The following is a 22,380-nucleotide window of genomic DNA, read 5'->3' on the forward strand; positions in this document are numbered from 1 at the left end:
TGTCAATAAATAACCCAGGAAGGGAGTCAGTGGAAGAGAACAAAACCACTCACTTCCTTTGTCATTCACAGAAGACCACACTAAGAATTTCTGCTGTTGGTCAACAAAGCTTTTCATGCCTTATGCAGAATAACTGCTATATGAAACATGAAAATACATTTTACTTCTAAGCATTGCTGTTTATCAAATACAAGTTTTGTCTTTGAATTAAAACTTACTGTTCTGATTTATATATAGATAAACTATTACTGTAAGAGGCTGTAGGTACCAAAAAAATTGCAAATGCATATCTTGAAGAAAAAAATAAGTACTGAATGAATACTTTAACTCAAAATTCAGTCTTTCTAGAAAAGTTGAGTGTACCTCTAGAAGCCTGTCTCATAAACGTAAGCTTCAGCTTTCACTTGTGATGTCTAAAGGCCTGGGGTTAATATTACAAATACAATTTAAATGTTTTATCAAGTAATTGTAATTTAACAAAATTTCTCTATAGATAAAAAAATCAATCACTATTACTAGATTTGGAGTGATCTACTCAACCCCGTCCTACTCACAAACACATCCTTGGAAATTTTCAAAAACTTCAAACTATAACCCCGCTCTTCACATATAACCACGTCCTTTTGAACTAAGTCAGCATTCTAGAGTGTTCCCTTTATCAGGAAATTTCCCTCTCAGATTCATACTCAATACTCAAAGGCTTCCTGAGAGGCTTAAAAACTCTCCATTTTGGAGTTGAAATGGTGTCCCTAGAATGTTCTAGCTAGGGCACATGGAGAGTCACTCTGCAGGAATCACAACTTCCACCTGCACCTGTCGCTGCTGGCAGAGAAAACCCTGTGTCACTTACTTTGCGTGTCTTTTCTCATCATCACGGTTCAGATTGGCCACATACCCCTCAAGGTATTTTTGGAGTTCCTCAAATGTCCCAACAGTTTGGTTGAATGTTCTACATAACATAAAACAAAATGCTCTGTTGTGAAAGTATTCAGGCAATTTGACACTCTTTGTTCCCATTTCTCTGTGTTTCTAAGTTCACATGGGGGAATATGCATGTGTGTGGAGTGTTATCACTCGGGAGCTGTCCGGCTGTCCGTCCACCTTCTCTTAGGACAGGGTCTCACACTGGCTTGGAGACTGTTAATTAGACTAGGATGGCTGGCCAGCAAGCCTCGGAGACATGACTCTCTCTGCCTCCTCCCCTTTTTTTTTTTTTATATTACCTTACAGTTATTTCACATTTCCTCACAATTTCAAAATAAGAAAGTAACTCAACTATATTCTTCTTGCACTATAATCAAAAGAGTTTGTTTAAAATTGTGAAATGGGGAAGAAGAAATAAGGATCTATAGTTTCTGTCTCTCTATTTTAGAGTAATTACGATACCCTTTTGTCAAGCCACCTTCTGGTGAGCATTTTTCATACGCCAAGGACTATGCCAGATGCTGGCTCTGTAGTCACAATGGACAAATGACATGCTTCTGTGTTCCTGAGGCTTACAGTAGTTAGTAGGATAGGTGTTAAATCAATTAAACTGTATCAATATGATGATACAGAGTGTCATGAATGGTGCTATTGCTGTAGGACCTTAATCTATTCTGTAAGTCATAACTAGAGTCATCATTTCATTTATCAACAAAACTGAAATAATTTCCAGAGTAAAATGAGATGCCACTCACAGATACATAACCCCAGTAGTCCCAGAAATCTAAGTTGTAGGTCAACCCACTTGTATCTGATAGTTCATCTTTCTCACCTCTAATTCATATAATGTTTCATTTGTCATTGTGTCAGGTGGATATTCTCAATCCAATATGCACGTAAATTAAACATTTAAATTATAAGCCTACAAATAATTTGTAAAGTACATAAAATTATTGCATTTTTTTCATGGATTCTGAGTGACATCATCTGATATACGTGATTACAGATGAAGTTCACTCTTCTCTCTCTCTCTCATATATTTTGTCCTGGCTTCTGGAGCAATTATACCACAGCTGCTATTCAGCACATGCACATATTTTTAAGAAACTCATAAAAAAAACAAATTTCCTCGTGGGACGATATTGAGCTAACATATTTTCTATCCAGCAGCCATCATCCATGGACTGCTTCTATCTAAACATGCTTTGCATTTCCTCAGCCTCTGCAGTTTTACTTCCCCTAGAGTGACTTCTATACTTTCTCTTTGCTTAGAAAAGTCCCGCTTTAAGGATCATTCCATCGATTATAAATGGAAGAAAGCCTTTTCCACCTCACAGAACCATGACTGCCACTCTTTCTGAGCAGGTGCTTTGGGAGCCTTGTGGCATGGTTGGCAGAATGGGGAAATGACTCAGGGAACCTGGACAGCAGCCCCTGTTCAGTCATACAGGGCATTGCTGGGAGAAGACCTTTACACGTGTCTTATCTGTAGGAATAATTAGAATAGCTTAGAGGGGTATTAGAATTACAGTTAGCTTTCTAGATATCTTAACATTAGGATTGTGTGGTTTACGCATGGTATTTTTCTTTTGGAGACAGTATAGAATTCTATAGACAAAATAATTGTATATTGTAAATTTCCTTGAAAGTACTATAAAGAGGGCATGGATCTGTGGAGTGGGTTGTAGATTAGAAATGCGTTGGTAACTAATGAACTTGCATTATGAAGTTTACAGTATTATTCTGTTTTTCAATGTTTGAAAATTTTCGTGATAAAAAGTATTTTCCTGGTGTTCTAATAATCTTTCCAGTGTTTCCCATCTGTGGGTTCTATGCTCAGCAAATGCTATCATCAATCAGCCAGTGACTATATTCCACTGTTATGCCTTGCCATTTTACTGATGTTGTTTCTATGTCATAGGAGCACGTCTTACTCTTTGATGACACCGTGGCTTTACATAGTCAAACATCAGTTTTGGTTTATGTGAATTGTATTCTTTAGATTGATGACATAACCAGCAACTATTTAACTGACTAATGAGAGGTCCAAAGGGCCAGGTTAAAATGGGCTTTGAAGTAGGGGAGGGATAAAAAGTGAGTCTTATTTTTAAAAAGTAACCCAAGAATAATATCAATATTGATATCATATTGATATCAATATTGATGCATATCATTAAAAATTACTAGAGATGGTCGTGCCTCTCTGGAATGACAACTAGTTAAATGACTATTTTATACTTCACAGGAAGATTCTGGGCTGGGGAGAAGGCTCAACAGTTGCTGCTCTTGAAGAGGACTCATATTTGGTTCCCAGAACCCACGTCAAGTGGATCCTAACACCCTCTAATTCCAGCTCCGGGGATCTGAAGCTCTCTTCTAGTCTCCTTGGATACTCACACTCATGGCATACCCACAGACACATAAATAAATCCATGAAAGCACTAACAAACTGATTTCCCTGAAAGACACAGAATTTAAATCAGTCCATTGCTGATAATTATGTATCAACTTTGCACACAAAATATTTAGTCTGCCATCATCTGCCACCACAGAGATGGATTCTGATCAGAAGGCCCAGTTCCTGCTCATGAATTTTAATAGAATGCACTTGCAGCTGAGCATTGACCAGCATTTCCAAGTGGTGATGAACGCGAATGCGAAAACAGAGGGATCGGAGTAACAGAAGCCAAGTCTTTGAAGTAGCAGGTGCCTGCATTCTCCAACATCAGAATACTCACTCTCGGTCTATCACGAGGCACGCGACATCATTTTCTTCAGCAATTATATTGGCTGATCTGACGTCATCACTGCAGATGAAGGAGAGAAGTCAGCTTTTACCACTATTAGAAACTAAAAGTCTGTTTTGTGAGGGAACCTACAATTTTACGTGAATTCACAGCCACCAGCTAAACCATCCAAAGACAACAGTGTTTTCAAATACTGTTGTACTTTATATTCAACCCTTTACAAATGGATTTGAAATGTGTCCCAATAAAGGTTATGTCCACAAAGGATTCAGGAAAGGTAATTGTACAGGGAGCACAGAAGAATCACCAACTGTGATGTGGAGTTTCATTGTGTGTTTTTTCACAGCCAGAATACAATAACTCTCCCCCATCAAAGAAGAATTACTAATGAACAAGGAGGCAGCACACAGAAACCAACTGACCAGAGAAATGTCCCGGGAAATGATCGAGTGAATATCATATAGTAAATCAGTTCGAATGGAATCCAGGCACGTGTGTAGAGAGCCATTTCAGCAGATTAGCTGACTAATGAAACACTTCCAGGCCATGTAGGTAGGATGTAAAATGGATATTTTTTTTCTCAGTAAAATCTCTGAAATTAGTATCTGTGTTATAGTTGATGAAAAATCATAGTGTAATTAGCACTGCTAACTTCCTTGTGTGTAATGCAATGGAGATTTTTACCATGGCTGTCTTAGGTATAATGAGTCATTATATATGAGCTGAAGGTAGTGAATTGTCTAAGTCAAGAGTGATGGGTCATTTCCTCAGTGACCTTGACTTACATGTTAATTTTCTCTTTCTACTAGTCATGAATTAGACACTAAATAAAGGCACATCCTCATAGCGTCCAGTGCTCAGAGATTCACATAGAGTAACCCAGGAGTGCCAATGAAATGCAGTCATCACAGGACAGCTCTGGACAATTTCATCAACAATAGCAGTCGTGTAGATTCCTTCACATCTTCTTAGTGATAGGACAGAAAAGACTCAGGCAGCCCATCTCTTGTAGGCCCCAGAAACCCCTTTCTTTCTAGATGACATCCAAGGACCACTTTATGCAGTTTACATTCTGTCCTCAGTTTGTAGGATTCCTGCTGGGGGTATCTGTGAAAATAACTGAGCCTTGGGATCTTTTAGTCAGAGGCAGGACAGCTTTGGATCATATACATGCAATTAAAAGCAGAGGCTGAGGCAGAGGCAGAGGCAGAGGTGGAGGTATGAGCAGAGCAGAAATGGGAAGAGAGGACATGGACACAGACACGACCTTGGGTTACGTGCTCAGAGCAAGGGAATAATTGAGGTTTTTACCTTACATGTCCACTTTATCATGTCACAAAGATCATTCCTTGCACACCCCATAACCACCACAGTTTCCCACATGTGCATTCAAAGTAACTGTATGTTAAGTGCCATGGATTTATTTTTATAAATAAAATTCTGAAAGGACCCCTGAGACTATTTAATGTCATTTTGAAAACATATAAAATAGAAACAAGACTGAGCCACAGTCAGCAGCCCTAAAAAACAGGATCATAAAAATGTGCAAAAAAAGGAGAAACATTTGTATTAATATTTCCTTCCTATTCATTTTATCTTTGTGCTTTCAGAAGCTTTGGGGAGTTGGTTGTCTATGTTAAACATAAATTTTCATATTTCCTATAGGAAAAGAACTACACTTGGCTAGCCGCAACAGACAGCACAAATTCCTTCAGGTCCTGCAAAACCAGATAGCACATGGGTTCTCAAGAGCTGCTCAATATCTGTCCTGCATTATAGGGTCCTGTCAATCTTCAAGGTTTATTTGTTTTGCTTGAAAATGGGTAGAAAATAACCTGCCAATATCAAGAACAAATACATAGAAGTCTTAGGTAATTATGATAGTGTAAAAAAAAGATAATTTCCTTATTATTAAAATGAGTTCATTACCAGCTGGGTAATAAGAAAGAAAAACTCAGCTCGTCTTTAAATTCTACTTTGAAATTTCTTACATAATAGCTGAAGCCCAATGTATTGTGTTTTAGTACTTGGGCTTGCTTTGAAAAATAAAAGATGTATGAATTTTAGATAATCAAATACGTCTTTGGGTAATTTCGGAGCACTTTGTCTTGGCGCTATAATTATGCAGCCTGTCATACAAATCAGCAAACCTGGAGCTTCATAGGTGAAAGTTAAGAAAACGATAAAAGGGCAGAAATAACTCCTTTCTTCAAACACAAACTGGAAATAAAACCATTTGCTGGTAATATAAAACCTAAGTGATTTCCTAAATAATTCCACATTATTCACTTAAAAATATATGTAACTCCAAAAATGTGTCTTTTTCTGAACTCTATTTGCTATTTTATGAAACTATTTCTATTTAGGAAAATGAATTTCTCAAGATATGGGGTTTGTTTATTTGTTTGTTTGTTTGTTTGTGGAAGTACAATTTGTCCCTTGAGCCACTTACTAGCTTTTAAAAACGCATTTCCATAATTTAGGTCAATAGTAAATAAACTTATACTTCAAAAGGTAGAAAGGTCACAGAAATTTCAAATGCATTATATTGAGCTGATGCTAAAACTTGTAAATTGAGCTCACAAAATTTTTCTAAAAATAGGTTATTTTTGACATGATGCTGTAAAGATACCCAGAGTATGAAAAGCTGTGATTTTTAAATTTTATTATACTTATTTATTCTGTGTGGTGGCTATTGTGTTCTCCAAAATATTGTGCACCCTAATAAACTTATCTGGGGTCAGAGAACAGAACAGCCACTAGACAGACATAGAGGCCAGAAAATGGTGGCACTCACACCTTTAATCCTAGCCTTCTGGAGGCAGAGATCCACCTGGATCTCTGTGAGTTCAAGGCCACATTGGAAACAGCCAGGCTTGGTGACTCATGCCTTTAATCCCAGGGAGTGAGGGCAGAAATCAGAAAGGTAAATAAGGCGTGAAGACCAGGAACTAGGCTGGTTGAGCTTTGAGGCTTTTGAACAACAGTTCAGCTGAGATTCATTTTGGATGAGGACTCAGAGGCTTCCAGTCTGAGGAAACAGGATCAGCTGAGGAACTGTTGAGGCGAGGTGGCTGTGGCTTGTTCTGCTTCTCTGATCTTCCAGCATTCACCCCAATACCTGGCCTCAGGTTTTTTTTTATTAATAAGATCTTTAAGAGTCATGCTACAATTCTGTGTTGATGTGTGTCTGTACGTGTGTGTTTGCATGGCATGACACACATATGGAGGTCAGAGGACAATCTGGGGGAGTCAGTTGTCATTAGATTTGGTGGCAAGTGCCTCTGCCTACTGACCCATCCTGCCAGCTCTCTTCACATTTAAATTAAAAAAAAATTTTTTTGAGTAGGATAATATTCCAAACCATGGCAACATTCCAATTATTTTCTGGGCAAAATTAGTGTTTTGACATGGGAAACAGTCCAAGTCTTTTTTCTGAGCACTGTGTAAATCCACGGACTCACCTGATCAGAGCTTTTTCTCCAAAGTACTCCCCCTTCTGCAGGGTTTTAATCAACTGTGGCTGGTCGTGGCCTTCTGTGCTCTGTGTGACTTTCACCTAAACAAAGTGAAACAATTCAAAAGAGAGGTCAGAGTAAATGAGGGATCTGAGCACACACCCATCGGATAAACTCTGCAGAACCATCTGAAAGAGGAGGCTGCATCAGAGGCTGCATCACTGTTACAGTCCTCATGCAGCTACAGTCCTTCTACTGTTACAGTGGTCACACTGTTACAGTCCTTACACCTTCTCAGTCCTTACACTGCTACTGTAATCCACTGCACCACTCTGCTCTTGTTAAGGCAGGCGTTAGACAACCCTGTGTAACAGGAGAATTCTCCATCCAAATCACCTTTCAAAGATTAAATTTGTTTTTTTTCAATTTTTTTTTTTGTGGGTTTTTTTTTGAGACAGGGTTTCCTGGTGTGTCCCTAGCTGTCCTGAAACTTGCTCTTTAGACCAGGCTAGCCCCAAACTCAGAGATCTGCCTGCCTCTGCCTCCTAAGTGCTGAGATCAAACACATGTGTTGTTGGCTGTTTTCTTTACTCTTTTGGGGCATCCACCATCCAGCTCCCAAATAAATCACACACAGAGGATTATTATTACTTATAAATGTCTGGCCTTAGCTTGGCTTGTTGCTAGCCAGCTTTACTTAAACTATCCTGTTTATCTTTTGCCTCTGGGATTTTATCTTCCTCTATTCCTGTATACATACCTTTCTTTGTTTCTTACTCTGTGGATTGCTGTGTAGCTAGCTGGCTGGCCCCTGATGTCCTCCTCTCCTTGCTCTCTCATTCTTTCTCCTTCTTCTCCCAGATTTCTCCTTCAATTAATTCTTTCTGCCTGCCAGTCCCGCCTATCCTTTCTCCAGCCTTGCTACTGGCTGTTCAGTTCCTTATTAAACCATCAGGTGTTTTAGACAGGCACAGTAACATAGCTTCATAGAGTTAAACAAATACAACACAAACAAAAGTAACACAACTTAAGATAATATTCCCGAACCACCACATCTGGCTCCAAAGGTCAGTTTTTAAAATGTAAACCCAGTGATTCTTTTTGAGAGATCCTCAAAGCAGATAATCTGAGTCCTATAGGGACCTTTGTTGCTTCCAAAAGTCTAACCGAGTTGATAACTTAATCAAGAATACATTTTAGTATCAATTTGAAGTCTCTGTATAGGTAGGCTATATCTTATAGACCTCTAAAACAATGCAAAATGGTGGCTGGCCATTTCAAAGCAAAGCACAGGCAAGGAGAGTGAGGCCCAGAAACTGAAACATACAATATTCCCTATTTGAGCTAGACTTATTCTAGTTAAATATGTTAATAACTGTTTCACAATGGCTAGAGTTTGTGATTGATGTTTATGAATGTCACAATGAATAAATATTTTAAAACGATAACAATGCAATTTCTTTATTAGCCAGAATTCTTTCGAAGAATAGACCTTTACTTGCTGAATTCATACTCCTAAACTGTGGGTCATGTCTGTCATATAAAGACATTATTCCGGCCTTGTTCTTGGACCATTGGGCTGATTGACAATCACATACTCATTCCTAAAAAGGGCCTCTAGAAATAAACCAGCCATTATAGACATCACACACAGTGAGGCTTCCATGGAAAATAGAGTAACCTGTGTGCAGTTACTGACAAGCTACTATGTCTGCTGTGGTCCATCACAAGTGTTCTGTGCCCTCATCCCCAAACCCAGGCAGCCTCATAGAGAACACCTGAGATTTTGTCAGAGATACCTCATCCCTCTTTCAGTCAGGGGGCTTCTTCCATGGCAATGCAGAACACTGCTACATCCATGGCACACCAATCACAGCAGAAGTCTTTATGACTTAAGCTTTATTTAGCATTTACCTTTCCTTTTGCCAAAATGAAAAAGGTGCTTCCTTCCTCTCCTTCTCTGATGATGTAATCACCTTTGTCATAGTATTCCTATAGGGATGAGATATAAGCAGAACATCAGATCAAGTGAAGGTCTACAACTGAAGGAATAGAAAGAACTCTCTGTGTCTTTAAATGAGTGTGGATTGCCTGCAAGCTGTCTTGCTATTAATACTGTGGCAAAAGTAAGGAGAGTTAGTTGCTTTACTGGTCAGCAAGAAGACGTGTGCTTGCTCTTATCTGTTCACTGAGAAACTTCACTCATTCAATATTCAATTTTAGTTAAGGAGGGCAGAGATATGATGAGAAGAGAGAGCAAGACAACGTCCAGGGATACAGTGTGATCTCGCCTTTGGCTGAACTGCAATGTCTAGTAACTGTCTGAAGAGCGGGTCAAAGGTTCAGAAAACTTTTACACATATCAGAAAAAGTGCATAATTGAATGATAACTTAAAAATACTCCTAAAGGGTATAAGGAAGAGCATCCTTCACATCTAACTCTTTGGGGAGCAAACCGAGAAGGAGTCTGCAGACAGAACAGGTAGCTCTGCCAGGGGCATTATTTCTAAAGAACTCTCAACACAAACGGTCCCAGAGACATCAGAACATACATGTGCAAATTCTGGGTTTAGTGTTGATGTATCCTCATGGAACTGCAAATGATCACTTTTTTTGTATTAATTTTTCTATCTTTCCCGCATAGCTGTGTGATTTGAGAATTCTTGAGCAGGGAAAAGTAATGTATCCACTCATCAGAGCACAGGAGCAAGCCGGTACCTTAGGACATCCAGACAGATATCACCCCGTGTTGCCTTAATTTGATGTTGTCTCAAGTCAGAGAACTAAAATGGATTTCTTAACTATTTATACTAACAAAATGGGTTTGTTTAATTTTTTAAAATGGCAAAATTGACAACATAATTCCACTCATTTGTTTCTTTTAGACTAGAAACTAAAGTCTAAACTAAACTACTTTAGAATGTCTGCCTTTTAATATACTCCTGATCATTTAGGCAAAATGATCAAAGTACAATAGAATAAATATTTATGGACTGAATATTACTCCTCATATCAATGAATACACCTTTAATTTTTTATAGCAATGTATATACTTAGTAAGACATTTCAATGTCTCTTAGAAAGAACCATGAAACCAAAGGAACCAGATTCAAAGCCCAGCTCTACATGGAATTTCTTTTAAATGAATACATCAACTAAGAACGTTGACCTTCAAAGCTAGAGAAAGTCATTAGTTTTCTGCAGATGCTAAAACAAACAAGCACAAACCTAGAGGCTTTAAGCAGCGCCCTTTGATTAGCGTCCTGCTTCTGTGAGTCAGAAAGCCCAAGGACAGAGTCAAGCAGCTAGGATTTCTCTACTTGAGGTCTTTCGAGTTTGAGTCTGAGGTGTTAGTAGGAACTGTATTCCATTCTGAAACCTCAAGGCAGGGATACCTGCTTTAAGTTCATTGTGATGGCTGACTGAATTCATTTGTGGGATGAGATGGCATTTCCTTCTTATCCATCAGTGGGGAGTCAGGTACCCCTGACATCTTAGAATCAGTCATGGCATGTAGGATTCCTATGCATGGAGTCTTGCTGACTTCCACTTCCAATACAAAGTAGAATGATTCGCTCCTTTCAAGGGCTTCTATAAATACATTCAGCTCATCTAGCCAGCCAGGGGTTGGGGCATGGGCATTTGGGGGTACAATTCTGCATATCCTCATAAGACAATGTTTTCTGAAATACTGGGAACACCTTAAACATAGTACGTGTTTATTGAATAATTGATGCATGAAGGGAAAGGACAGTGGTATATGTTTCACTGTCACATCTCTGAACCTCAATTTCCTCTTCCCCAAAGTAAGACTGCACATCAACTGCACCTAACAATCAATGTCCGAGGATGAAGCAGAAGTGTTCATGAAACGCGTGGTCCAACTTTTGGTACATACCAGGCACCTGGTGACTGTTCATGCCTGTGAACAGACTGCAAACTGGCTCTCAGAGTCTTCCACAGGCATATGTGGCTACCCAAGGATGTGATACATCTGCCATTAATTTAAGCCACATAGCTGGTTTATGTTCTAAAGAACCAGGCAAAGGCAATGAGTCCCACTTCTGAGCCAGGCCCACAAACCGTTTCATGTGCGCATCTTTAATTGTACGGCCTAGAAGAACCTTGAAAACCACCTGCTAAATGGAAATGGCCAAGTAGCCATTCATTTCTGTTCCTGGAAGACGGAGTAGACCTCACTGAGAACATGCCCTTTGGACTGCTCTGTGAACAAGAGACGAATTCCATTTTACACAAACAACGAGGTTTTACACTCACTTCCCTTAGCCCAGCTCTTCATTTTTTTCTCACTTCCTATTTTTCAGAAGTCTTCACTATACAGAAATTCTGTTTTACAGTGGCAATAACTGTGACCCTTAAGTATGACCATATCCTTACAACCCAAGATGTCTTCTTCCCTCTGTACCTAAGACACCCGACTTTCAGTAAAGCTACAGTGTCCTATCAGATCACCTATGTCTGAGGATCTGTTCTCCACATCTCTTATCCCCACTCCAATCTCAGTCTCCATCACCTACATGGAGCAGAAACGTCAAGAGAAGTTTCCGAAGGGCTATCAGACTGTTCTTCAACTATTACAAAACCCCTTATATGTGCAGAGGTGTGGCTTTAATTCCTGCCAGCCAGCTAAGTTCAAAGGGGACAAGCTTGAAAGCAGACATTGAAAAAGAGCCTTATGATTTCTTAAAGGGCAGCTTCCCCGGTGGATCCATCCCAGGGATGCTTCTTTGTCACCCAAAACCATGGAAGGAAGGCAAATAATACCTCCCAGTGTGTCGACAGTAACTCATAGATGAGGAAAGGCTGTGGAAACAGGTCAGACCAAAAATATATAGTGGCGAGTACTGGCTATGATGCTAGGCTGCCCAGTATTTGCCAACTGGGGAATGCAGGCAGTCAGGCCAGGGCAGCCACTGCAACCAAAAAGAGAAGTGCAAACAGTGTGGGGACTGTCCTGTGGTTACATCGCAAAGGGGTCCCTTAGAAGACCAAGACGCCATGGGCTCTATCCTGCAGAGAGATGGTTCATTTTACATGTATACTTGGTATACCCATAACGATGCACACACATAGATACTTATTTAAGATTGAAACAGACTTTGAAACCATGCCTACACTTCTACTTTGATTTTGCAAAACAGTTTCACGAACTAGTAATGATCTACTACCCATGGCCCGAAAAGGAATTTTTAAAGGAAGATGGCTACAAGTCTGGAAAAGATAGAGCACATGTGAAAAATAAAAATAAGGAAATCAATTTCAGAAGAGAGTAAGATCAGAAGAAAACAGTACAAATGGACAGCAGCCCCTAAAGACATTATTTCTCACTGTTAGGAGACACCCCTTTTGTGCTGATGAAGCAAAAGGCAATAAATTGAGTTCCTATACAGAAAACATAAGAACAGGGAAGAAACGCCAGAATAAAAATCAAAGATAATCCCAGACCTCCTCACAATCTAGAAATTGCACTACGAATTTTCATTGCAAAAAGGTATTGATGACTGAAAGATGTAACATATACATGCACACACATCCACATAGGCACACATGTATAACCCATTCTGTGACCATGAGTCCCAACTTATTGTTTAAAAAACCTGTTTATAGAGCTGAGGAGATAATTCAGTCAGCAAAGTGACTTTCTTACAGGCAGGAGTCCCTGAGTTTGAGCTCCAGCATCCATATTTTTGAAAGCTGGCTATGGGAGCATGTACTTGTAACTCCAGCAATAGGGACAAAAAGACAAGTGGATTCCCAGGGCTCACTGGTCAGCCAGCTTAATCTAATCAAGTAAGTTCTGGCCAATGTGAGACCCTGTTCAATAGAAAAGGGGGATGATGCCTGAGAGATGACACCCACGATTGTCCTCTGTCCCTTTATACATACACACACGCACACATACCCACACACTCACCCAAACTACATATAACATGCATAGAGAGACTAGGTTTTGAAAAACAAGATTTAAAATGGCTATCTCTGGAAAGAAGAGGCAGGGTGTGGCACATTCTACAAAACAGGCTTTCAATCCCTTTTCACCCCCCACTCCCAGTACTTCTCAAACTGAATTGAGCTTAAGGAACCCACTGGTGGAATTTTAGAACTGTGGCACTGGGATTCTCTACCAGTTTCTGATTCAGTGAGCACGGGACAGTACCCAGGAATCTGCCTTTCTGTTGGCACCCCGGACCAGAAGAAGGAGAAAGACATTCACACCAGTGTGCCTCGCACAGCCCTGCCACGACGGGAGCTCTGTGAAAGGTGCAGAGGTGGACAGATAGCAGGGCAGCAGTGCTGAGAGCCACTAGATCAGGTTCCAGAGCTCCGCCCCAACCAGGCAACCCCCTGCTTAATCTCTGAGTTAACTCAGGAGAACACACATTAACACACATTTTCACTGTTGTCTGCGTGGAAGCAGACACTCTTCCGTCACCTGTCTGCTTGCTTCCTGATCGCCCGGAGACAGGAGCCACATTAGAATGTCCATCATCCACTGTTGCCACCACTCCAAACCTAGACCCTGCTTTATGGCTGTCATTAGCTGAGTCCTAAAGCCTAGCAGTGACTGTGTGTGTGCTGTTATCCCCACTCGTGCTCCGGGCAGAACATGAGCAGAGGCTTCCAGAAGACAGCTGCCTTGCAAACGGAATTCTCTGGGGGGACTTGTGCTCAAGAAAGCTGATGGAAAACTGAACTATCAGAGCCAAATATTCGGTGTAGGAATTCAGCAGTCTGTGTCTTAAACACATAGGATCTGAATGAAAAAGGAGGACACGACTGCTCATGGTTGAGGTTGAGAAGGGTTTTATTGTAGATGTGAGGGAGAGGACAGCCAGAGGTTCTGGAAGAGTCCAGAGCAGGGAGAGAAAGAAGCACACCAAACACGTCCAGCAGACTGAGCAGGCCCATGGGGGGGGGGGGGGTCGGGGGCGCGGGGCACCAGAAGAGTTAGAGGAAGAGAAGAGAGAGGGGCAAGAGAGGGGACCAGGAGCCAAGAGCAGGGGAGAAAGGGAGAAAAGAAACGGAATAAGGACCAAGAGAGCCAGTTGCTGAAATGGCAGGGTTACACAGGAATGAGAAGCCGGGCTACAGAGTTTTAGTGTAGGGAGCTGGGTGAGAAGAGCAGAGAGGAGCCACAGATAGCGAGCCCACTGGCCGGTGTGCTTTGGGGTGCTAATAGGCAGCACAGTTCATGGTTAGTCCTGAGTTTCTTTGGAGCCTGACAGGATCCACTGCTTGGTGTGTGTGGAGGGGAGGAGGGGAGGAGGGGGGGGACACAGATAGGATGACTCAGAACCGTTCTCTTCACCTTTCTCCCCACACACAAAAGAAAAAAGGCTTCCCCACCAAGCTCTAAGCAGCATTTCAGACACTTTCTGTTTTCTCAAAGACTGTGGGTCTCAGGACACATGCTCTGAGAACTCAGCAGGCACTCTGTCATACCCCCCTGCTCCGGGGGCTGACTGTGGTCAGCACCCTGTTGATGAGTCAGGAGTTGAGCTTTGCTGGTAAATTATGTGCTTTTCTTAGAACTAAACAGATCCCATTACTCTGTTGCTAATCACTTCCGCATCCGAGAATTTTCACACATTACAGAGACACATTTGTTTGTCAGGTAGAATAAAGAGCCCTTTATAAATAGTGCTGCTGTCTGCAGATGCTGAAATGCAACCAGGCTTTCCCAGAGTGTTTTAAAAGACGAAGCTTACAAACTTGAATTGTGTGCTAATTAATAATTCGAGACAGCCCTCTATGTATCCTGTAGCTGTTGCTTATGGCCACTATAAATATGTCTAACTGACCATTTATTTTTAATGACATCAAGTTCTAATATTTGCTATCAGCATGGGATTCCCCTCTCATGAATCCCTTCTATTAGTAGCATATTAAAAACAGATTTCTTTGGTTAACAACAACAACAAATATGTATATTATAGTGCCTTTCTGGCCTGAAAAGAAAAACACCCTGAGAAATTGGGATGAATTATTAATTTGTAACATCTGTGATTGGTTAATGTTACAGTGAGAAAATCCCAAAGGGATACAGACTACACAGGCTTGTTGAAGCTGACTTTACATCCGAAACCCCAGGGGACAGGAGGCAAGGCATGGTGTCCCCATAGCTTGTCCTTGATAAACTATTGGATGTTCCATGACTACATGTTTAAAACATTACTGGTGTCACTTAGGTTTAGGATAAAATGGTCACCGCTTCCTTCTCAGCAAACAGGAGTCTGCATTGTTTGCTATGATTGACAGGGGCATGAGTCTATCAGCAAGCAGACCGGCAGAGCTTTTCACTTTGTCCCTATTGAAAGCAGCTCTGTACAAGCGTCACATCCAGCTATGACATTGCCACCAGTCCCTACCTCCTCTTTATTTCAGAAAAGTCGTTTTGGTTTCAATGAAATGGACCCCCAAGAAAGGGGGAGGGGCCATTTGCTTTGAGTTGTAATCTCTGAAATCTGAAGGGGTTTTCATAAACTAGTATCATTAAAAACCAAGGGACACTTATAAAAGCAATAAGGATTGACAAGTCTTAGACTAAAACCAGCCATCTGTGGATGCCAGGAACAAGCTTTTGAACACTTTCCAATCTGCCATTTGCCTCTAGATATTGAAATAGGTAAGAGTGCAATCTCTTCAAAAGTGTTTCCATGGCTCAGAATGCTGAGTATAGCATGCTGCATGGCCTGGCTGCAGACACCTCCCCCACAGCCCCAGCATGCCCTTTTTGTACCCTGTTTCCTAATTATGCCTCACCGATTCCTTTATATTATGAAAACTCTGCAAGGGATTGTGATGTTAATTGGAGAAAATCAAATGCCTCTTGAGTAAGGCAGATTAGTTGTATAAAATGTACTAAAAAGATTAAAATATGTAAATCAAATTTCACTTTACACATGCAAATCCAATTTCTTTTTGCAAGTTCCAAGGCTATCTAACCCTTGCTGGTCCCTTAATTCAGTGTGAGTTGGCCTAAGGTTTCTCACAATCTAAAACAGCTCCTGGTCTCTGTAGTTTAGTGTTTTACAATTTTTTCCTCTTTTTTTTTCATTTACAGTACTAACAGTATGACTAGATTCTAAAATCTTCTAATGATATTTATTTTTTACTTTAAAATTTCTTACCACTTCCAAACAGTCAATGATCTTGGTTAATTTATCTTCAGGTAAGTTCTTCAGCAAGGAAACACTTCAAAATTAAAAAGAAATCTTAAATTAATAATCTTTTTTTAATAAGAATTTTTTTGAGATACATTCTCACTATGTAGTCCAGGCTACTCCTGAACTCATGATCCTCCTGCCTCAGCCTTATAAGCACTGGGATTACAGGCATGTAACACTACACCCAGCTTTTACTTAATTATGTCTTGGGGAAAAAAAAAAAACACTATTTCATACAGACACTAAATTTTTACATTCACTTACTATTATAATGCAATGCACTTTAGTTTTTCCAAAGCATTTAAATACTGAAAACACATAAATAACAGAATTTCTTGACAATTGGAAATTGTTCATATGTACTATATACTATTCCAGGCATTTGTCATAGGTGTAAAAATGAAAGTACCAAGATCCTCCAAAGGGGACAGTCACATCCTGTCTACTGGAGAGGGAACCAATGCACATCTTGGTTGGTTTTCTAAGTGACTCACATTCGGAAAAGTGTTTTCTCCACTTCCCCCTGTCTCTTAGAGCCTGGGTGAGTAGCTCTATTCAAGGTGAAGGGTTAGATTTTCATCCAAATCCTTGTAAAATTAAGTAAAGACTGAACCTATAGGGACGTGGAAACTACCAGTGACATACCCTTTGATTATTAATCTTACTGTTCTGTCTTTTTAAGTCAATGTTTCCAGAGGTAGGTAACAGGAACATTTGTTCTGAGAGTGAAATAGAATACTAAAACTCATTATTTTAAAAAATCAGAAATTTCCCTCAGTATGATTAACAAATCAATATGACTAAACTGTTTTATTAAAGCAATTTCTTTCTATTTTATATATTTTTGAGGCTATCGATACAATTTCTATAAAAGAACTTTCTTTTTTTACCATCTATCATTTGACATGCTTACAGGAAAAATTATGCTATTCCCAAAACGCATGAGTAGATCTGGTGAAGGCAGGGAGCTCTAGGCAGACTCTTGCACACACAAAGCAGGCAGCATTAGGCTAGGAGATGTCTGTAAGAATGCCGGCACCGGTGGATTGAATTTCAAAACACCAAAATGAGCCCCAGCTGGAGAACAGATGAATGCACGGTGACAGGTAAAGAGCTAATGGGTTGTAAAAACAACACCATTCTTACCAAGTTCAAAATGGGTTAAATCAAGCCATAAGCAAAATTACAATGAATACCAAGGGGCTAATTAACCACTAAACTTCCAAAAGCAGCCTATACCTAAAAGGAGGAGGGGCAGACGTCTGTGATGATGTCAGAGCCCACAGGCACTTTGGGGCCATCCCTAACTTCATGGGCACTTTTTATTATTATTTGCTCATTTAAATTTATTTTAACTAAAATAGGTATATAAAATTGGACGTCTTTATAGGGTACTTTCCCATGTTCCTATGCATGTATATATTTTGCAATGTTTAAATGTGAGTAAACACATATTTCTTTAAAAGTTTGTTTATCATTTTCTTAAGGTTAAAAACATTCAAAATTCTTCCCCTAAGCTTTTAAGAATATACATTACGTTGTTATTATGCATAATCACCTTATGGTGCAATATCACAACTTCTTACTCCTGTTCACTTCTAATTTAGAACCCACTGGTCAACTGTTTTTCATCCCTCTTCCCCCTTACTGTTTTAAGCACCTGGGAAGCACCATTCTGCTGTCAAGTTCTATGCAGTGAACCTTCCCAGAGTCTACATATGAGTGAGACTGTGCCGTATTTGTCTGTCTATGCCTACCCTGTCTCACTAACACCACAGGCTCCACTTTGAGTCACGTCATCCCAAATAACAAGTTTTAATCTTTTTATGTTTAAATATTGTTCCATTATACATGAACTACATTTTCCTCATCCATTCATGGGCTGATGGTCAATTAGATGATATCCATTTCCTAGCTATTCTGGATGGTGCAGCAAAGAACATGGAGACACAGATGTCTCCTCTAACATATGGATCTCATTTCCTTTGAATGCATTCCTAGTAAAGGAGTTGTTAGCATTATGAGGTTTTGTGATTTACATACATACTACAAGCCTTGTATTTTACATGCCATATTTAAAAACTGTACATATAAAAAAGAGATTATTATATATGATGAGACAAAGAAAACTGCATTTCTCTAGAGTAGTACCTCCCTGTTGAGACAGCAAAGGCAACTAGAACTCAATTTCCACATGCTTATGAAAGTTTTCCTTCTGGTCCAAACTGGGATCTATGAACAGAAAGCCTGTCACCATTGGGATTGGTAGGTAAACAGATGAAGAGAAATCTAGTTCATCTCTCCTCTGGGGGAACAGAGGTCAGGTTGATCTTGTTCACCACTGAATCCACCATCTTTGATGTCTACAAGTATTTGTTGAATGAATGAATAATGAATGAATGAATGAACGAATGAATGAAATAACAAGAAGGAAGATGGAAGAAAGAAATATCTACTAGTAGGTTATTTGGCCTCCTTCAACTCAGGCAAAGCTCCAAGGGGATTGTTGCTCTGCAGTGATTCAGGTTTTGTCTCAGATAATCAACTACATCCTGTAGCCACTGGTTTATTTGTGTATCCCTTTTTTTTTTTACCCCATGCATAAGTGGGCCTTATTTACTTCAAATGCTGACCTGTGACATTCAGCTGTAGAACTTTAAGATCACCTATATTTAGGTAGATCCCACCACGTGTCAGCTAAGGTACACAATACCTGGAGATAAGACAACTGCTTGTCATTACTGCAATTCTTTGTCAGGAGTCACTGTTGTCTTTAGGAGGGTGTGGCAGAGAGGTGCTCTAGAAGAACATGCATGCTGACTATGTTCTGTTGATTAACTGTGTGTTCCTGTGGTACTTCTGAGCCCCTACTAAACACTAAGGCATATTCAGACCTAACAGAACTGGCTTTCCAGGCTGGCTATGGAAGATCAAATTACTAGACTATACTTGGGAAAAACTTGAAATTTACTTTTGGAAGTCACACGATTCATAATTATCGTTACTCTTATCCTAAGTACATTTCATCACATGATGTGTTCCAAATTCAGAGGCTATCAAAACTCTCACACATGATATAAAACTAGTGTACATGAAGAATATACACTCTCAAAAAGAGTTCTCTCTTCCAGCTCACTTTTAAAGTTATACAGACATTTGGTTCCCTATAAATGGACTCACTCATGATGCCAAGGTACAGAATATTTTACAAAATGATCTGTCCTTGTACCCATGTATAGTATCCTTAATATTCCCATTGGCCTGATGAGATGGCTTGGGGTATAAAGGGGCTTGAGCCAGGCCTGGTCACCTGAGTTTGATCCAATGGAAGTACATGATAGAAGGAAAGAATCAACTCTTGGAAGTTGTCCTCTGACTTCCACACGTGTGATGTGGCACACCTGTCAGTGTGTGTGTGTGTGCCCACACTTGCACATACACACACACACATAAGTAAATTAATTAATTAATAATAAAAATGTAATACTAATAACTAAAATTAATATTAGAAGAATTAGCCTTTTGCTGTACTCTCTCAGATCATAAATGTTTTTCAAAGCCCAGTAAGCAAACTCAGGTGAATTTTTCAGGTATTTTTGCATATTTTTATGCTATGGCTCCTTCAATACAGAAGTAAAAGGAATAGCAGGAAAATAACTCAGCACATAAGCTAATAGGAAGCAAATATAATTTTGGGTATCTGTTGCCATTTACTGTAAGGGAATTCTTTTGCTCTTTGCTTTAATAATATAGAAACTGCTTGAATTGGAGGAAACTGTTAGGGAAATCATTACTCTGGCAAAAATCAACATGTCCACACAATGGCTGCACTTCCCCCACATGATTACTCTTACCTTCTGAGGAAGTTTCTGTACTCCTCATCCCTGGCTTGGGCCGTTCTCCTCATAATGTTCTGGAAAACCTCTCTGTCGAGTGCCCAAGTTTTAACATTGGTAATAGCTTGAGAAAATAATACAACAGTGTTTAGCATCAGAAAAAGGAAACACTCCAAAATGTCAGCCAGTGACTATATGTTTATTGGAAATGTATTATTTAAACATGCAAGTGAAAGAAAATAATGAAAGATTGGGTAATTTTATGCCACTTTGGCTTTGAAATCTACCAGGACTTGGAAGAGGGTAGCAGACCATTTGTTTTCTGATTATGTTTTGGGTAGGATGATACTTATATGGTCTGCAAATTCCAGTTATACACCACACCCACAGGGTGTGTTCCTGTACCTGATCCAATCACTAAAGAGTTCATAAGCAGGTAACTAGAAGTTAAAAGTATTGTGTGCACAAGGGTGTGAATGTGCATCTTTTGAAGATGTTTAGACACTGCTGCCTAAGAGTCAATCCCCAGGCTAGGGAAAGTTCTTTTTAACTTGAATTATTCAGATAAAAGCTCACATACACATCTTTTTACTGCAATTGTGTTTTTATGAACAAGAGTATATGGGGCAAAGTGCATAAGCTTGGCTTAGGAGACAACCTTCTTCAATGCAGTGGTGATTCCAACCAGCTTTTCTCTGCTTACCTTTGACAGAGGCAGTCCGTGTACAGTTGTACAAAATCGCCAGTTCCCCAAATGTGGTCCACATTGGGATGGACGACAGCAACTTCTCTCCTTGGAATACCTCTAGTCTACCCTCTATCAAGTAGAATTTAAGAAAAACACAAATCATCAAAATCTGTCTTGGTTCCATAGAGAAAAAAAAAACAGAAATCATACAACATTTAGTTAAGCTACTTAGGAATCTGATTATATCAGAGTGGTTAAAAGATCCAGCCTGAAACCAAACCTGCCATTTACTCACATTGAGCAGTTGTCCATCGTGGATGGTGGGGAGAATCACATGTATGTCATGCACTTATCAGGAGAATTAAATGTTAATACATGTAGGGAACTTAAAACAATAGATAGCACAGGCTAACTGTTATGTAAATACTAACAACATTCATTCTGCCCTATGAAAAATATAACCATTTCTCCCTTACTAGGAACCCAACAATCAGTGTGTCTTGAAAACACTGCACAGCTGTTGCCATGAGGGAAGGAAAACTTATCAGAGCCATGATGCCCTGGCTGTTGGGTCAAGCTACCTAGTTCTCCGTCTGGGTTGCATTCGTTGTTGACTGTGTAACTTTGGCTAAGTCACTTCTTGACTCTCTGCTGCTGAACCTCCCATTCAGGCCCATGTCTATACCTACACAAAGCTGGGGCAAAGAAAACAGAGCACTGAGCAAGCTTCCTACAGTTGTTTTGCCCTGGAAACCCTCATTTTTTTTCCTCTTCAAATGAAATTTTGTCAAAAAAAACCATAAGCAAAAACATCTACATTTTTGAAGGAAGAAAAATGGGAAAGCAATGTCAGCCTTTCTTTCTCCTGCTCCCAAATAGCTTGGGTCACTATGTCATCCACTCAATTCAACAAACCTGATATGAGAATTGACATTGTTCCAGGAACCATTACAATTGCCGGACAAGAGAAACAAAGATGTTTGCTAGGTTAAAACTACATTCTAGCAAGAAAAAAAAAACTTTTCTTTTGGTTCTAAATTCCACAGATTAGATATGCAGTTTAATAATTTTTATTACAGCTAATTCTAACTCCATTGAAACCACTTAGTGGTGCTCTCCAGTTGATATCCTGAATCTTAGTGCTTGTCAAGGTTCTTTTCTTAATTGGTTATGGCTCATGGGATTTGAATAATACCGAAGAATTATATGGAATATCAAGAGTCCAAGCTAACTATGCTGTACTATTTGATATTCATGCTATATTTTATAAAGGAGAGAACTTTAATTATCAAATTAATTTGCTCGGGCAGATAATTAAGCCAGGCAATTCAGTCCTTAGATGCCACAATAATTAATTCAAATAATTTTCACTTCCGTGTGGGCTGTATGCCTGGTCTCAATGGCTGCAGTAATGCCTCTCTCCAAGCCTTTCATCAGAATTACTGGCAAGGAACAAGATGGGCTGGCGTGAGATTCTTGTCCTCTCTTAGCAGGTTCCATAAATATTTGTTGACTTAATGACCTATCTTCTCCTGCCAG

The 22,380-nt window shown here is 39.7% G+C and overlaps 1 protein-coding gene across 2 annotated transcripts in view; it reads right to left on the reverse strand.

The window, feature by feature from the left end:
• Positions 1-22,380, reverse strand: part of Prkg2 (protein kinase cGMP-dependent 2) — an 89,858-nt gene that overhangs the window by 40,649 nt on the left and 26,829 nt on the right. For both annotated transcript variants that reach the window (XM_059275242.1, XM_059275241.1), the window contains exons 3-9: positions 20,857-20,970; positions 20,172-20,277; positions 16,282-16,345; positions 9,044-9,121; positions 7,136-7,230; positions 3,663-3,731; positions 851-949 (exon numbers count right to left, since the gene is read on the reverse strand). In XM_059275242.1, coding sequence (XP_059131225.1) covers positions 851-949; positions 3,663-3,731; positions 7,136-7,230; positions 9,044-9,121; positions 16,282-16,345; positions 20,172-20,277; positions 20,857-20,970 — 625 coding nt within the window. The remainder of the gene's footprint in view (positions 1-850; positions 950-3,662; positions 3,732-7,135; positions 7,231-9,043; positions 9,122-16,281; positions 16,346-20,171; positions 20,278-20,856; positions 20,971-22,380) is intronic.

This window comes from Peromyscus eremicus, chromosome 10, assembly GCF_949786415.1.
Source record: "Peromyscus eremicus chromosome 10, PerEre_H2_v1, whole genome shotgun sequence".
In the NCBI taxonomy this organism is placed as follows: Eukaryota; Metazoa; Chordata; class Mammalia; order Rodentia; family Cricetidae; genus Peromyscus; species Peromyscus eremicus.